Source organism: Ascaphus truei, chromosome 3, assembly GCF_040206685.1.
Source record: "Ascaphus truei isolate aAscTru1 chromosome 3, aAscTru1.hap1, whole genome shotgun sequence".
Taxonomy (NCBI): Eukaryota; Metazoa; Chordata; class Amphibia; order Anura; family Ascaphidae; genus Ascaphus; species Ascaphus truei.
In genome coordinates this window covers 337058722-337073656 of record NC_134485.1, presented here as the reverse complement: position 1 = coordinate 337073656, position 14935 = coordinate 337058722, and the positions used below count along the sequence as shown (strand labels likewise).

General features: G+C 42.3%; 1 protein-coding gene across 1 annotated transcript; it reads right to left on the bottom strand.

The window, feature by feature from the left end:
* Positions 1-466: 466 nt before the first annotated feature.
* On the bottom strand, positions 467-14693 carry LETMD1 (LETM1 domain containing 1). The gene is made up of 9 exons (XM_075591614.1): positions 14471-14693; positions 13354-13505; positions 11671-11786; positions 9842-9924; positions 7991-8177; positions 6743-6844; positions 4175-4327; positions 2835-2931; positions 467-1497 (listed from the first exon to the last, which is right to left on the bottom strand). The coding sequence occupies exons 1-9, from the start codon at positions 14563-14565 to the stop codon at positions 1424-1426; spliced, it is 1059 nt and encodes a 352-aa protein (XP_075447729.1). The 5' UTR covers positions 14566-14693; the 3' UTR covers positions 467-1423.
* Positions 14694-14935: the final 242 nt, after the last annotated feature.

The following is a 14935-nucleotide window of genomic DNA, read 5'->3' as shown; positions in this document are numbered from 1 at the left end:
GAGTCCATGTTGGCCTCAAATCACTGTACATACATGCAGACTCCTCAACCGGAATAACTGAAACCACCGTTTTATGAAGTCAATTTTAACCTAAAGTTTAGCTCCTGTTTCATATGGTGAAAATATGATAGGTTGCTTAACTTTCATTGAAGTCTGTGCTAATTTGTTTATTCCGCCAAAAAAAACAAATCAGCGTCAGCCATGTAACAATGCTCAGACCGGGCACCGTTAGTGAATAAGTGAAGAACGGCACTAGTGGTTAAGGGCTGGAATATTGTATCTGCCATATGATTATACACTTCGATAATGGCCCATATTGAATATGCTGTGAATGTGTCTACTACTTGTACAGGAAGCATGAAGTGAACGGGGGCTTCAAGCGTGCCTGGCTAGCCTCACTACATCATCATGTCACCAGGAGCAGTAACACGTTATGCACATTTATGTTTACAAAAAAAAGACAAAGCAGGATCCATAAATTGTACTGTACATGCAGCATTGAAACAAATAAAATGTACACTAACATGCATTGAGAAATATACATACAAAATAAGTCAAAATATCAAAACAAGGTTTAAAAAGAATAAAGGAGCAAAAATGACATCTGCACATCCCCAATTATCAAGCACTTAGTAAAGAAATAACATTTTGCAACGATTTAACCAATGCAAGCAAATTGCTGTAAGGTGCCTTGCCGCTCAGCACCATTTATGACCTTTAAATCAAGTGGAATCTTTCCCTCAGATAGCAAAGTCCTTTGTAAACCTCCTTAAATGGAGGATATCAGTAAGGGACCCAGGACATCACTTCTCAGAACGCTGCTTTCGCTAGAGTCTAAATGCAGTGCAGTAGAGGGGATAGAGGCCTTCTTGCGGTGTGCTGGCTCAGATATTCAGATACTTCTTTTTATCATAGTGTAGCTAGGGCCCACACAAGTCCTTTTGTCATATCGTGTTTATAGACCTAATATTACTTTCCCACACCCTGTTACATTTATATCCAGCTTCTGAGACTTATGGGCCAAGAGGCAAAGTAGGATACCCAGGGAAGGCAGTTTCAAATGGTTTATAAAGGGTAGCAAAATCCAGCAAGCTCTGTTAACCAGGCAGTGAGCATAAACTGAACATCAACGTGACAGTGAGGAGTTGGGAACCCTTCCTTATTTGGTCCAGGTACAATTTAATACATCTCCTTTGCAAAATCATTATCTGGGCAGTTCACAGGGAGCAGGAAGGTTTAAGTGAGGTCGTTTTCACTGTTCGTTGCTGGGACGGCTTCATCCAACCACTTAGAAAATTAAAAACATCCATGCTGCAGAACAAAACCCACAGCCCCAATGCAATCTCTTTGCGTGTGTTGGGGCTACCCGTAAACCTTAACTGGAGAATCAGCTGAAGGTGATTGTCCAAGGACTAGCCTGCAATCATTGCTTTAAGGACTGGAGGTAGTTGGCAGACAGCAAAACCATACTGTGCAACAGTAAGGATGCCTCGGAAACTGAAATACAGACAAAAAGGTGGTTGTTAATTCTCATCATTTTCATAGTACACTCCCCCCCTGATTAAATTATATAATTGTTGCATTTCTATTTCCTCAGAACAAAAACTAGAGCAGCCTTCACATTATTTTGGAATTCATATTTCCGTTCACAAATAGGGCAGAGGCAGCGGAATAAGAGGCACGCAAAGTTCTGCAACTAACAGAAAGCCAGAACCCTTGAATACACACTGCAATCCAGGTATCTGTTAAAAATAAGGTGTCTAAAATGCACAATCATCAATTAAACCACTCCATGAAAGCCGCCAAAAGAAAATGGCAGATATTGAAAGATACCCATGCCTGAAACAAAGGGTTTTCCTGGATATCTCTCTCTCAAACAGTAAAATTCCAAAATACAAGAAAATGGAGCAGGGAAACCAATGGTAAGAGAGCGTCAAATGGCAAAGACAGGTTCATTACATGGCATAAGCAGTGTGGTCCATTCATCGGGAAAGTGCAAAAGCAGTTTTGCCATATCAAACTCTGGGCCTTACTCAAGGATGTTCCCAGATGTGATCGGCTGAAAACGGCCGTTGACTTGGGGCGTTTATCCCGAAAATTGCATCATCTATCCATTCTTGTATTTTTTTTATTTGACTTTTTTTTGGTATTTTTTTTTCTACCAAGGTGGGTTTAGAAAAATTAAAAAGGTGTTTAGCCCCAGGAGTTACATTTCCTTTATATAATTGATATAGATATAGCGTTTGGTGTGCCACAGTTTATCATTTTTCTGTACAGTCGGCATAAAAATGGATATAAACTGGGAACACGGTTACGTTGCTTTTTGTAATTGATTGAACACTTTCACTGCCAGAAGGGGGTTGTAAAGCATTGCAAAGGAATACGTGGCAGCAAAAGGGTTAATATGGATCGTGTAACCATTTCATAGCTTTTGTTAAACATATTTATCTCTGGGATACAAGTGGAGTTATAAAAGAGAGTGTCCCAAACAGGAGCATCAAACTGGTTTACAAGCACACTATAAAACTCTGATTTCACATTTTGCTTTCTTGTTCACTTGTTATAATGGGCTTTAAAATAGTGACCGCTTCCCTCTTCCCCCCCCCCCCCCCCTCTTTTTAGTAATCTAACAGGATGTTAGTGAAAAGGATATGCTTCTGACTGCTTTGCAATGCATGTTACTGTGATGGAAATGTTCCCCGATTTACCTGTGTTATCCATCGGTTGCCATTTTCTACGCAATCTGGGTTTACAAAACTTATAGATTTAATAGTCATTTTAAAAACAAATATAAATGATGATTTTAGGAGATATACAGGCACACAAATTCCTACCTTTCACTCTGTGTGAGAGTTGAAGCCAGCGGTCCAACCATCTCCTGCAGTCATCTGCACTAAGATGAGTAGAATTCAGCCCTCTGACATAACAAGCCTGGCAAACACAAAACATGCATCATTGATGTACCTCAAGCAGACGTAGTACATGTATGATCTTGGATAACAACCAGAATAGGCTCATGAGTCCTTTTGAGTTAGAGAAACGCTCAAGCCGAGAATGACAAAATAACTCCTGAACTGATGTCTATTTAAATGTAAATAACAGGAAGAGAAGTGGATTTATCAGTCGCATGCCAATTTTGAACTACGATTTCTAGATTATCAGCTATGGGGGGGGGGGCGGGGGGGAAAATATAAAAAAATATTAAGTTACAGGTCTTCCCACTATTTGCAGTTTAAACCGATTGTAGTTGCAGCCATTTTGTATATCTAAAATTAGATACACACAACACTTTCCTTAAGGCTTAAGGCCCTGCTCCCTCAGTCAGCGCGCCCGCACTGCAGACAGGCGGGGCGCTGACAGACACAGGCCGCGATATGCGGTCTGTAGGGAGCGGGAGCCGGGCAGGAGTGGGGGCGTGGCTTGAGCGGAGGGACCCGCTACTCCCCCACCCTCTCTCCCTCCACGGGCTCGGGCTGCAGGAGGGAGCTGCTGCGGGCTGCTGTAAGGTAAGCAGCTCCTTCCCCCTTCTGCCACAAAAAAAAAACACACACACACACACACACACACACACACACACACTACCTTGAGTAGGAAGCTGCCTGATGACAGCTCCCGCTGCTGATTGGCTCATCAGCGCACCACGTGACGCGTCACCGCTCGGGATCACAATTTTCTTGAATCCCCTGCCGGCTGACGCGTCACAGTGCGAAGTGAGCTGTCAGCGAGGGGGGACAGGGACCGGCTAGGGAGGATTTCCCTGCTGGTGGGGAACGCTCGCGCCGCCGAGTGCAGCGGGTCCCAGCCCTAAGCCATCACCCAATTACTGTTAGTCAAAAGACAGTATTCTATTACTATGTGAATTAACATTATATTACACTTCAAACAGAGCCAGGGATGACAGAAAAAATGGAATTAAAATATTTATTAACAATTACCCACAAAAACATTATTCTAATCTAGACCAATGAACCCTTCTTGCTGCAGACACCAGCAAGTGATTTGTCTTTATCTGTACAGTGTTGCCATTGTACGTATAGACAAGTTTAAAGCGTTTAGTGTTTGCCCATGATCACTCAATGCGGAGAACAGGATGTTGAACACACTGAATCACACTATAACATCAAGGCTGCCCCCGGGGTTCAATGAAGTGGTTAATGAGCTGCAGACACCTTACCCTCTTCACCTCTTCCTCAGAGAGCTCGCGGACTCCTAGCTGGAGCAGTGCGCAATCCAGGTTGTGTAGCTCATAGATGTGACTCCCGAGTCGGCGCCGCAGGAGGAAGGCTGGGAGGTGAGGCGTCAGAAACAGGATACGGCTAAAGGCTTTCTATGGGAAGAATAGGAGGAGTAAGAGCCGCTGTACGAGAAGAGCAGCAACACCTACAGAGTAGCCAAACCAAATTAGAATGAGGACACCGCTCACCTATTAAAGCAGCCAAACATGTGAAGTCTTATATATTTTTTGTATATAAATCAGTTCTGTAGTATTAGATAATACTGACTTTTTTTCTTCTTCAACCCTTAATGCCATTTTTAATTAGTTTTAAAGCATCCTTTCATTTTTATAGCCCACCTCCCAAGCAGTGCAAGATATTTGCAACACTTTCCTGTTTGGGATAATTTGTTGCAAATGTTCCCAGCAGTTTGAGCTGCAAACTGTAACACTAGATAATGTTACCGTAGTAATAATATAAGAATACATTGTAGCTGCTGAGTTACAATGACTGAAGCAGCCATTATGTTAGGCACACAATCAGGATTTTTAGATTTAGAACATGAGCACCAAACGATTGCCAGTTTAGGTAAGAATGTAAAATTATACATCGTCACATATTATACACACACACACACACGTTGGAAAGTAGTATTGCTGTTTTAATCTTAACTTTATCCCCCTACTCAAAATATTATTAGCATCCATGTGAATTCCCACAGGACCGCTCTGTTCGGCCACAGATTTTTAGGTAATCAAATAATTTAAAACGATGCAAGAAAGACCTATGTCAAGTAGAATATGCCCTGCACACTATGGATCCTTCTCACGCAATCCAAGATCCACAAAAGGGTGCCAAGCCTGGGAACACCTTATCCCCCATTCTTTTGAATCAGATTAAAGGCGTGCTAAAGTTTAGCACCCTTTTGTGAATCTGGGCCCAAGTGTTGCTGTGAGCCAAATGGTCCTTCCAGGCAGAATCATCAGGCGCCAGTACAGGTTTGCACACCCAATTCAGCGTGAACTTCCATCCAAGTGATTGGGAATTAACGCTGGATCAGGTGTTCTAACTGTACAGTTAGGAATCGCCCCAAAGAGGTGATTTATGGCATGCTTTCTGACTCTCACTTTTTGTTGTGTTTGTCAATGAAAGTAAAATGTTAATGCACCATATTGCATGCATCTGTGCTTTCTTTTCTACATGAGGTTTTTCAAGGAGGAACCACTTCGGAGGATCATGTTCCATGGAGTTGCAGTATAAGTGATATCAGTGTCTATTTGTATTCACTGGGTTTATTGCACGGTTATATTGCACGGTTATATTCACATTCATTTTGTGCCACGAACACCAGTTTATTTCGTGGTCTGGGTTACCGCAGGTGTTTAGGCTGCATCCGAGTTTGCTCGGGTCTAGACTCCAACTGAAGGCAGAGGGGAGTATTGGATGGCTGTGTTGCGTCAATGACTCATTCAGAAAGTGGAAGCGGAAACCAGCACACGCCGTCAGGAAAAAATTTATTTTACTGTGGGAGCTGGCAAACTCAAATTTACCACACTTTTATGGCCAATTCGCCACTAGTGGCGATTGGCGACAGGGTTGCCCACCTCGAGTTTATATGATACCACAGTCAAGAGGTGATATCTGGTCCATACTTGCAGGAAATGCTGACAAGAACCCATGAAGAAAAATAAAGGAGGAGGGGATTTATGGCCCATCATGCTTGCCCCATCTAAATGTGCAGACTGGAGGGCCTAAAGCAATGTACAGGCATACCCCGCTTTAAGGACACTCACTTTAAGTACACTCTGAAGTAAGGACATATCGCCCAATAGGCAAACGGCAGCTCGCGTATGCGCCTGGCAGCACATCCTGAACAGCAATACCGGCTCCCTACCTGTACCGAAGCTGTGCGCAAGCGGGGAGACTATAGAGCCTGTTACAAATGTGTTATTTACATCAGTAATGCACGGAGATGACGATTGACGTACAGAACATGCATCGATAAGTGGGGAAAAGGGAGTGCTTCACTTTAAGTACATTTTCGCTTTACATACATGCTCCGGTCCCATTGCGTACGTTAATGCGGGGTATGCCTGTATCTCAATATCTTTACACTGAAATGTATGTATTCCCTTATACGAGGTGATTAAATATGTCTTACAACAAAAGTCATTGTATAAAAAACATTTTTTGATTTAAATAATAGAAGGGATGATACATTTCTCTTGACGACAAAAGCACATTCATTCTATACACAGAATGCTTAAATTAAATGTATACATTACAGTTAGCATGTAGCCAATTTTTTTAAAATATATATTTATCAAATTAAATGATCGTTTCATATAGTATGTCAAAGAATTGAAGCAGAGGCAATGGACACACTGGTCTAGAACACCAGAGGAAAAGAGGACTTCAAACCGCAGTAATAAAATAAAGAAAAAAATGCATACAAGTTAGGTATCCACACAAATATACACGATTGAATGACTACACTTCAGTATTGTTCACCGTAAGGGACCTCTCACCATTTGATGGACATCGAGTCTGCTCATACTTAAAGGTGGGCCTGAGAATGCTGCCCGGGCGGCCTGGATGTCTGTCACATGTAGGTGGGATCCATGCTGCACCTAGAAAACAGAACAAAGTGCCACCCTGCTTCAGTCCCGCAGTTTTAGCGCACAATCGGCATGTACCTTCCTGAGGAATTTTCTGAATAAAAACGAGCAGGAACAATGAAATGGATGTGAAGGGCATCTTGACACTGCAGGCCTACCAAATTGAAATAAATATGTAGGAGATATGTTGTAGGATATAGAATAACATTCACTGCAAGAGAATGGCCTGTAATGACAGGATATGCAGTACTGCTGGCTATTTAGGTAGCAAGAGGGCTACAGATCACAGATACAGAACTCTGTGACAAAAAGGCCACCTACAACCACAATGGATTTCGGTCTCCATCTCACAACTAGCTCTGTGTTGCCAGTGTGGGGTTTTAGCCAGTCTTCGCTTAGCAATTAGACAGGAAGTGACTGTCTGCCATTCCATATGTTTTGCTTTAAATCTGTGACAAGGTGAGGACATTCAAGATTGAGATTTGCATGGTCACCAATTCCAAAATACAGAAGATGAACCGGCTGGCCTTTGAAATATGGGAAGTACGAAAAGTTTTTATGAAAGCAGAATACTGTGCTGGCGTGCAGTAATATACTTCCCAATGCAAGCTCTTCAAAAGAGGACACAGAACAGGTCAGCGAGTCTACATGAAGTGATTTTACTAGTTGTTCTTGAGCAGACGTTACCAACTACTGTAATTTCTTTCTGTACTAGCAAAGCAGAATTTCCTACGCCACCAACTTTATATATGTATATTTAAAAAATAAAAAAAAAAGTGTCAAAATACATTTAACTACACTTTACTCCCATTTGACAATCCTAAGTTTAGCAAGTTATTAATTTGTGGCAGGTCAACATTTCTTTCAATTTGTAAACTTTAATTGTAGAACTCGTTCATGTACTTTATTCCCCCCATTAATGGACAAATAGAACTCTGCACTAGTTAATTGTTGTCTTTTCATTCCAAAACAGAATGAAGGATAACAATAATTCACAAAAAGAATGCTAAAAACCTTCTATGCAAGGTAATTACTGCTATTACAGTACTTTCCTTTAGCATATTGGTATATAAGCATGATACCGCTAAAGTCAGCAGAGTCAACTGCAACTAAGAGTAATAAAACTAAATAAGGCTCCATATAACCCAAGTTCAGCACCTGTGTGCACAGCTGCAGTATCTGTTCTCGGAGAGGCTGGTCACGCACTTCAGGTACAGCTTTCAACAAGCATTCCAAGATGTCTGTGTAAGCCTCCATCCGCATGCTCTGATAAATATCCAAAAACTCTTCTTGCTGCTTCATGGTCCAAAAGTGCCGTATTAACAGCTGCCGGGGAAAGAAGTACCTTAACGGGAGAGCAGAAATTAGGCTTTATTTCCATTCTCAGTGGACAGCAGCAAAACAAATCATAGCCCAGGTTATATATTTCGTCTCGGTCATGACATTGCCAACTCTAAGGTCAAAGCTGCAATGGTAGATATCCAATAACATACTGTACACATTGGGTCGGGCACACCGGCATCGCCATGTCAGGGAAGCTTTGAGCTCTGAAACACAGCTCCCATGTAGATGCAGTGTCGCAGCATAGACTATATAGTTCTAACCATTTCTCAAAGATTGGGCGGCAGAAAAACCAGAAGGAAAGTGATTAAAAGTATAACTACACCAGGACAGGTGAGACCACAACAGCCACACAGAGATCATTTTATTATGAAAGGTTTTAAAAAGAGAATATTTAAGTCGTCAATCTAACCAGCCAGTATCCATGATGTCATTTAAAGGGACACCTACAACCAAAGCGAATTATTAGCAGTGACCGGATTAGGTGAAATATAAAATGATGGGAATCATTTTAAAAACAAATAAAATGATGGGAATCATTTTAAAAACAAATGAAAGTAAACCAGTATACTAAAGGCTTTGGAGGGCCTTCACAGACGTGATCACATCTAGTGTGTGATAAGGACATCTGTGGATTTCAGAAAGTAGTTAGAATTGTCAACCCTCTGTGTTTTTTCTTTTTTCATTGTTTGTAAAGTTATTCTGATGCCTTCACTAGCCAAATAGATAAAAGTGTAGAACAAGAAGTATCTATCAAACATAAATTTCATACAACCTGGTGACAATTTTTTTTATTTCCCAATAGATGATAAATTTAGCTGTGAAAGACGCCCCGTATTCCAAAAACACCCAAGACACGAATTGATAAATACATAAGTAAAAACATGACTGTTACCCAGGTGCATAATACTAAGCCGCACTCCGGGTCCCACTTTTTTCATTACAGGATTGAAGCAGGCGTCTTCGGATATGGTGCGTGTTCATTTGAGCTCCGGGGACCTTGGTGCTTCCAGAGATACTTCCCTCCGTAGGGGGTGCCGGTGTCTCTGCAGGCAGAGATACTGTGTGCCTAACATAATGACGGTGTTTAACGGTCCCAAATCACCCGGGCCAATAGGAAGCCATGACATCAGCAGCTTCCAATTGGCCCGCATGACCAGGACATTTAAACTGAAGAGAGATACCGGCGCCCCCTGCAGAGGTAAGTATCTCGTGAAGAAGGGGGTCCCCGGAGCCGACCGCAAAGTTTGCTGCTTCAATCCTGTCATTTAAAAAAAATAAATAAATAAATAAACCATATGAAACCCGTATTGCTGCAGCCTCTCAGAAGTCTCCATGTATCCGGACGTTCCTCCTTCTCTCACCGTGCACCCCACAGCTGGAACAACCTACCGGAGACTCTCACAGTCACCAGTCTAAGGTCTTTCAAAACTGTCTTACATTTTAATCTGGTCTGTAACTGTTTCATACGCCTATAATATATATTATCTCTAACTGTGCATGCTATGTCTTGTATATAATGCTCGCTTAATGTAACTATGTATTTGTAACCATGTATCATTCATCATAACTCTGTGCCCAGGACATACATGAAAACGAGAGGTAACTCTCAATGTATTACTTCCTGGTAAAACATTCTGTATATAAATGTTTGCGAGTCATACTTACATTAGGACGAAGACCAGGTAGTTGGCAAAGGGAGGAATGGAAATGAGCACCATCGGGGCAGCTTTTATAATATCTCTGCGGAACTGAGAGAAACAGACGAGACAAACATGGGTATGTGGGTGTTGGGGCGAGGGAGAGCAAGGGAACAAGGGTAAGAGAGCAATGTAAATAGAGAAAGGGTGAGAAGGAAAATGTATCAGAGACAAAAGTAAGGTTTCAAATAAAGGAAATAGTCAGCGAAGAATAAAAAAAAAGAGAGCTCGACGGGAAGATAACAAAGGATAAATTAAGCATCCGTGTGGGTGGATTAAACATTCACACCCAAAACACATAGGGGGGGGGGGCATGTAGGCCTTAGTGGGGAAAAAAAATTGTTACCCTTCCAATATGCAAGCTTTAAAAATAAACAATAATGTTCAATTTAAGTTATGTGTAGAAAGTTAAAACATTGACTTTAGGAGTTTGTATAAGATAATTCTGTAGCCATATTAACCCAAATATATATATAGAAGGTAATGTATCAACTCATGAGACATTTTTAATGTACTAACAATTTAGTATAGACCAGCTTGCAAGCGCTAACCTGCTCCCCACACCAGGCTAGAGATAATGAGCAAATAATTGGATGTTTTGTTTGTTTTTTCTACGTGCTGTTGGTAAAACACACACAAGAAAAACAGAAAAGAAATGCTTTAAAGAAGCAATCAAAATATCTATATACTGTAGATCTATATCTTTTTATGCCTGAATGTAGGGCACTTGTGGGTAATAGGCGGCCCCCGCAGGGGTTTCTCCTGGAGTCCGCAACCTCCTCTCTTCCTGGTCCCTTCCGCCCTCCCTCCTCATCCTGCTGTGGGAGCGGAGCTAGACTGGGGGTGGGGCTACGTGCAGAGCAGAGAAAGCATGCAGGGCATCCTGAGGCTTCGGCCTCAGTCTTCACTGCGGCACGTGCACCCGGCGGGGTGGCGGCACGTGCGGAATGGTGAGCTGCAGGAAATGGCAAGGGGGGACCGTGCCCATGACCTCACGTGGCTGGTTCGCCCTCATTGGCTGAACCGCCGGGGGGGGGGGGGCAGAGGCAGCTCATTAGGTCAGTCACTTATTCCAGGGCCGATTTTAATTATTCAGTCTGAATTTTAGAATACTCGTTTAATTTCATTTTCATCAGACAGCTACCCCCTCACTACTACTGCTCACTCTCCCATCACCCCCTCCCCACTCTCCCGTCACTGCTCCTCCTCCCTATCTGCTCCTCCCCACTCTACCGTCACAACTCCCCATATAACACTCCCTCACTGCTCCCCCCTCCGCCTCAGATGTGTGTTATTGTTTGTAACTTGTATTACAATGTTTGTTGCTATGTTATAACAGATTGGCGTCTCTTTCTTTGATCAAAATGTGTCATTTTTACTTATTACTGAATTAAGATTGTGTGGCCCCTTTGAAGTATATCATGTTACTCACCACTGATCTAGAGGTTCCCAGGAACCAATCCGCAAACCCCATGATTCCAGAAATATTTGCATTTCTTTGTGCCGGATTGAGACAATAATATATAAAAATGTACAAATATGGCCACATGGTAACTCATAGAAAAACCATATCCCCACCTCCCAATGAGTGAGGGTGACCTTGAGGGGCATTTTTGTCTTTACTAGAGATATGCACATTTTTTTTGCTGAAGTACGTGAACCAGGAAAAAAATTAAATCGCACATTTAAAGTGTCCACCTGGCAAGTATTCTTACCGCAAGGTTAATACCACAAACATCTCATGAGGTGGGTCATTTTTTTATTTTTAGTTTTAGCTGAATAGAAGCACAAACATACCAGCCTCAATTTCTCCATTTCCCTGTAAGGCAGCTGCTGAAGCTTGACTCCTTGAAAGTTCATTTTCTGCTTAATTAGTCCTACTTCTTTTGCATCCAACCACAACATCCAAAATCCTGTACGTGGTGCAGAATAAAAAGGACGCGTGAAAACCATTAAGCGCGCAGGAAAGTTGGATAGGGCAGTTTGCCAGACCTTGGTTCTAGAACCGGACATGTCACTATAATGCTGCTGAAAGGGGCTCTCTCTCCCGCCATTACCCCTACCTGTCAATAATATAACATCAAATCTGTATTGTGTAGCCTGGTTCCAGCACTACATTATTATTATTATTATTACAGGGACCAGGGGTTAACTCTGTTCAAGCGGGAACATTGCAACGTCTCATGTGACCTTTCCATGTTACTGTTTTTATGTATCTAAATGTATGTTGCAGTTAACCCACTAATCAGGAGGCCAAGTAGTATTGGAAGCACCTGCCAGGACCTTCTCTATGTGCATGCATAATGTCAGCATGTGGTATACGGTAGGGAGGGAGGCCCCGATTAGTGCCTGCCAGGAGTTCAAGCTGCAGTGCCAGTTCCTGTAATGGTACAAGGCATGAGGCCCAGTCTGTTTAGTTGCAAGACCAATTCCTGTAGACACTGCGTGGGTACATTATGGCGAAAATTATTCCAGTTATCCCAGTGGGTGAATGCATGTCTTACGTATGTGACAGTTGTGGTTATTATTTTACAATAAATTCATTTTTATTAACTCTAGTTCTGCCTGGCGAGTTGCTCCCTGGTGTGTCAGTCCTGGTCTCCCGTGAAAACCAGTTGCTCTAGTTTCTCATTTGGCGCAGGTGACATAGCTGGGTTATTTTTAAACCCAGCTAGTATTTTCTTTTAATAAGAGAACAAAATAGGTCTTTATCATGAAACCAGCGCAAGAATGAGAGATCTAATCAAATTTTCAAATGAATTGAAGAAACTACTAAATAATGGTGTGTTCCACAATTTAGAAGATAAGACACTGTCAAGAATGGCAAGAGCCAGTCTTGAGAAAGGTAGAGAGTGTAGTGATGGAAAAAACAACTAAATAAAATGGGGGAAAACTTCTACACAACTACTAAATGCAATGATACCACTTGTGCGTGTATTTAATAAAACAGCACCAAAATACACACAAATACAGGATCTATGTATCCAGTGAAGCCCTTCCACAAATATTGGTGAAATTAAGTGCAAGAGAAGGAGGGGGGGGGGGGGGGGGGGGTGGCGGGATGAGAATGGGGAGGGGAGGCGAGTCAGTGCACACTTTTTTTGCATACTTTGTCGAGCCCTGATTATGACAACACTTCAATATAGGAGCAGCTAGGTGACCTGGTCCAAGGAGGATCATCCGAGTGGGTGTCTTCAATACTGTAATCAACTATGTGAAGCCAATTCCAGGTCTCCGAAGGTCAGCAGAATAAGCAGTAAGGTTCGTCTATCATCCACTTTGAGTGCTAGAGTTTTAAAAAATGATTTATGTTTACATATGGGACCAGTCATGTGTATAATTGGGCATCTAAAGGTTGCAGTTTGGTAGGGTGCATAGTGCCCAGCTGTGTAAATATTCTGGTCATGATCTGCCAGGCTCTATAATATGCCACATACACTCACTGATCAGCAACATTTTAGTTATGGGCGAGACACCTACCTTTCATTAAAGTGGAATACAACACATAAAACTTTGGAAACCTCCTTTCCAAAAACCTCTGGTATTTTTCATTGACATACTTGGCTTTTGAAGCAATTGATGAAAGTACGCTCTGCGGTTTGGTATTGGTAGATAAGTGGCATGGCTGGTACCTGTGAACACACAATGTGCATGATATGTCAATACAAACACATGTTGGCTAAGGAGATAAGATGTTATGCAATGCATTATTTTGTGTATTAACAGGGTAATAACATCTGCTACTTCTGCATGATGCAGATCCTCTGATCTTTTGATGCCTGATATTGTGTGGATTCATTTAGGCATTAACCTCTTCACCACCTGAGGCCTGCAATGCGTTATTGGGCCCACTGGCAACAAAGTGGTTAAACTACAGGAAAACTTTTTTTTTGTTTTTTGTTTAATGCAGACAAGCCCCAATCCATTCAAATGCAATGCTGAGGAGGAGCACACCACTGTAGTAAATAGGGTCTGGATAATGGACTGGTTTTCCTGGTGTATGGGAGGTGAATTGGTGCGATAATCGAAAGGTCCACTAGTAGGCTTTTTGTGGTTTGTGTTTAAAAAAAAAAAAAAAAAAAAAAAAAAGAAGGGGGGGGGTGCATTTCATCATAATAGTTATGGAATCAGACTAGAATAGCTGCTAATCCACTGAAATGCATGGTGCCCCTAATATCGGTAAAGTCTCACACAGGTTATATCTTTCTTAATCATGATGTAGTATGGACTCCTCTTCCTTAATGTTACTTTTATGTCTGAAGCACTTATTCCCATGATCTGTTATTTATATTATCTGTTATTTATATGGATTACAACATGTATTACTACTACTGTGAAGCACTATGTACATTTATGGCGCTGTATAAATAAAGACATACAATACAATGTACATTAATGAGAGTCAGATTTAACATACAGATCCAATGTCAGGACTCCAGAGCTCAGATTGGTAACATGTGGGGGATTTTGCCCCACAAGCAGACTTCCATGCAGCACAATCAGCTGCAATGAGCCTCACCCCAATTACACATTGGTGCAGCTGGGAGTGTGCTTGCCTAGGGCAGGATTTCCCGGCTCTCCCCCTCCATGCACTTACAGCAGGAGGACACATTTCCTCCGGAGTCGGCAGCCCAGCTCCCCTTCCCGGACCCGCAGGGACCGGCAGATGCTCGTCCTGTACAGCGCCGCCATGTTTCACATACCCGGCATCAGTACCCGGCAGCAAGGTCAACAGAGCGAAGAGGTCAAGTGCGCAAGTGTGTGCGTCATCACAGTGAAGGGCCGGGCGGCCATCTTTGTTGAGGGCGTCCTTTTGGTAGGTGTGTGTGTGTGTGCGGATGTTGCCCACGCTGCGTACCGTAGTTACCAACCCTGCACGAGAAGCGTCAGTACATTCAAATGTCATGTATTTGTTGCACCGTTGGCAGTGATAAACAGTCATGTCAGTGACATCTCCTCTAACAAATCTATTTCAAGCAGGGGGTGGAACATACATTTTTATGGGATAAAATTATGATTATTTAGAAAATATTAACCACTTATCTGCCAGTGGGGCCTGCAA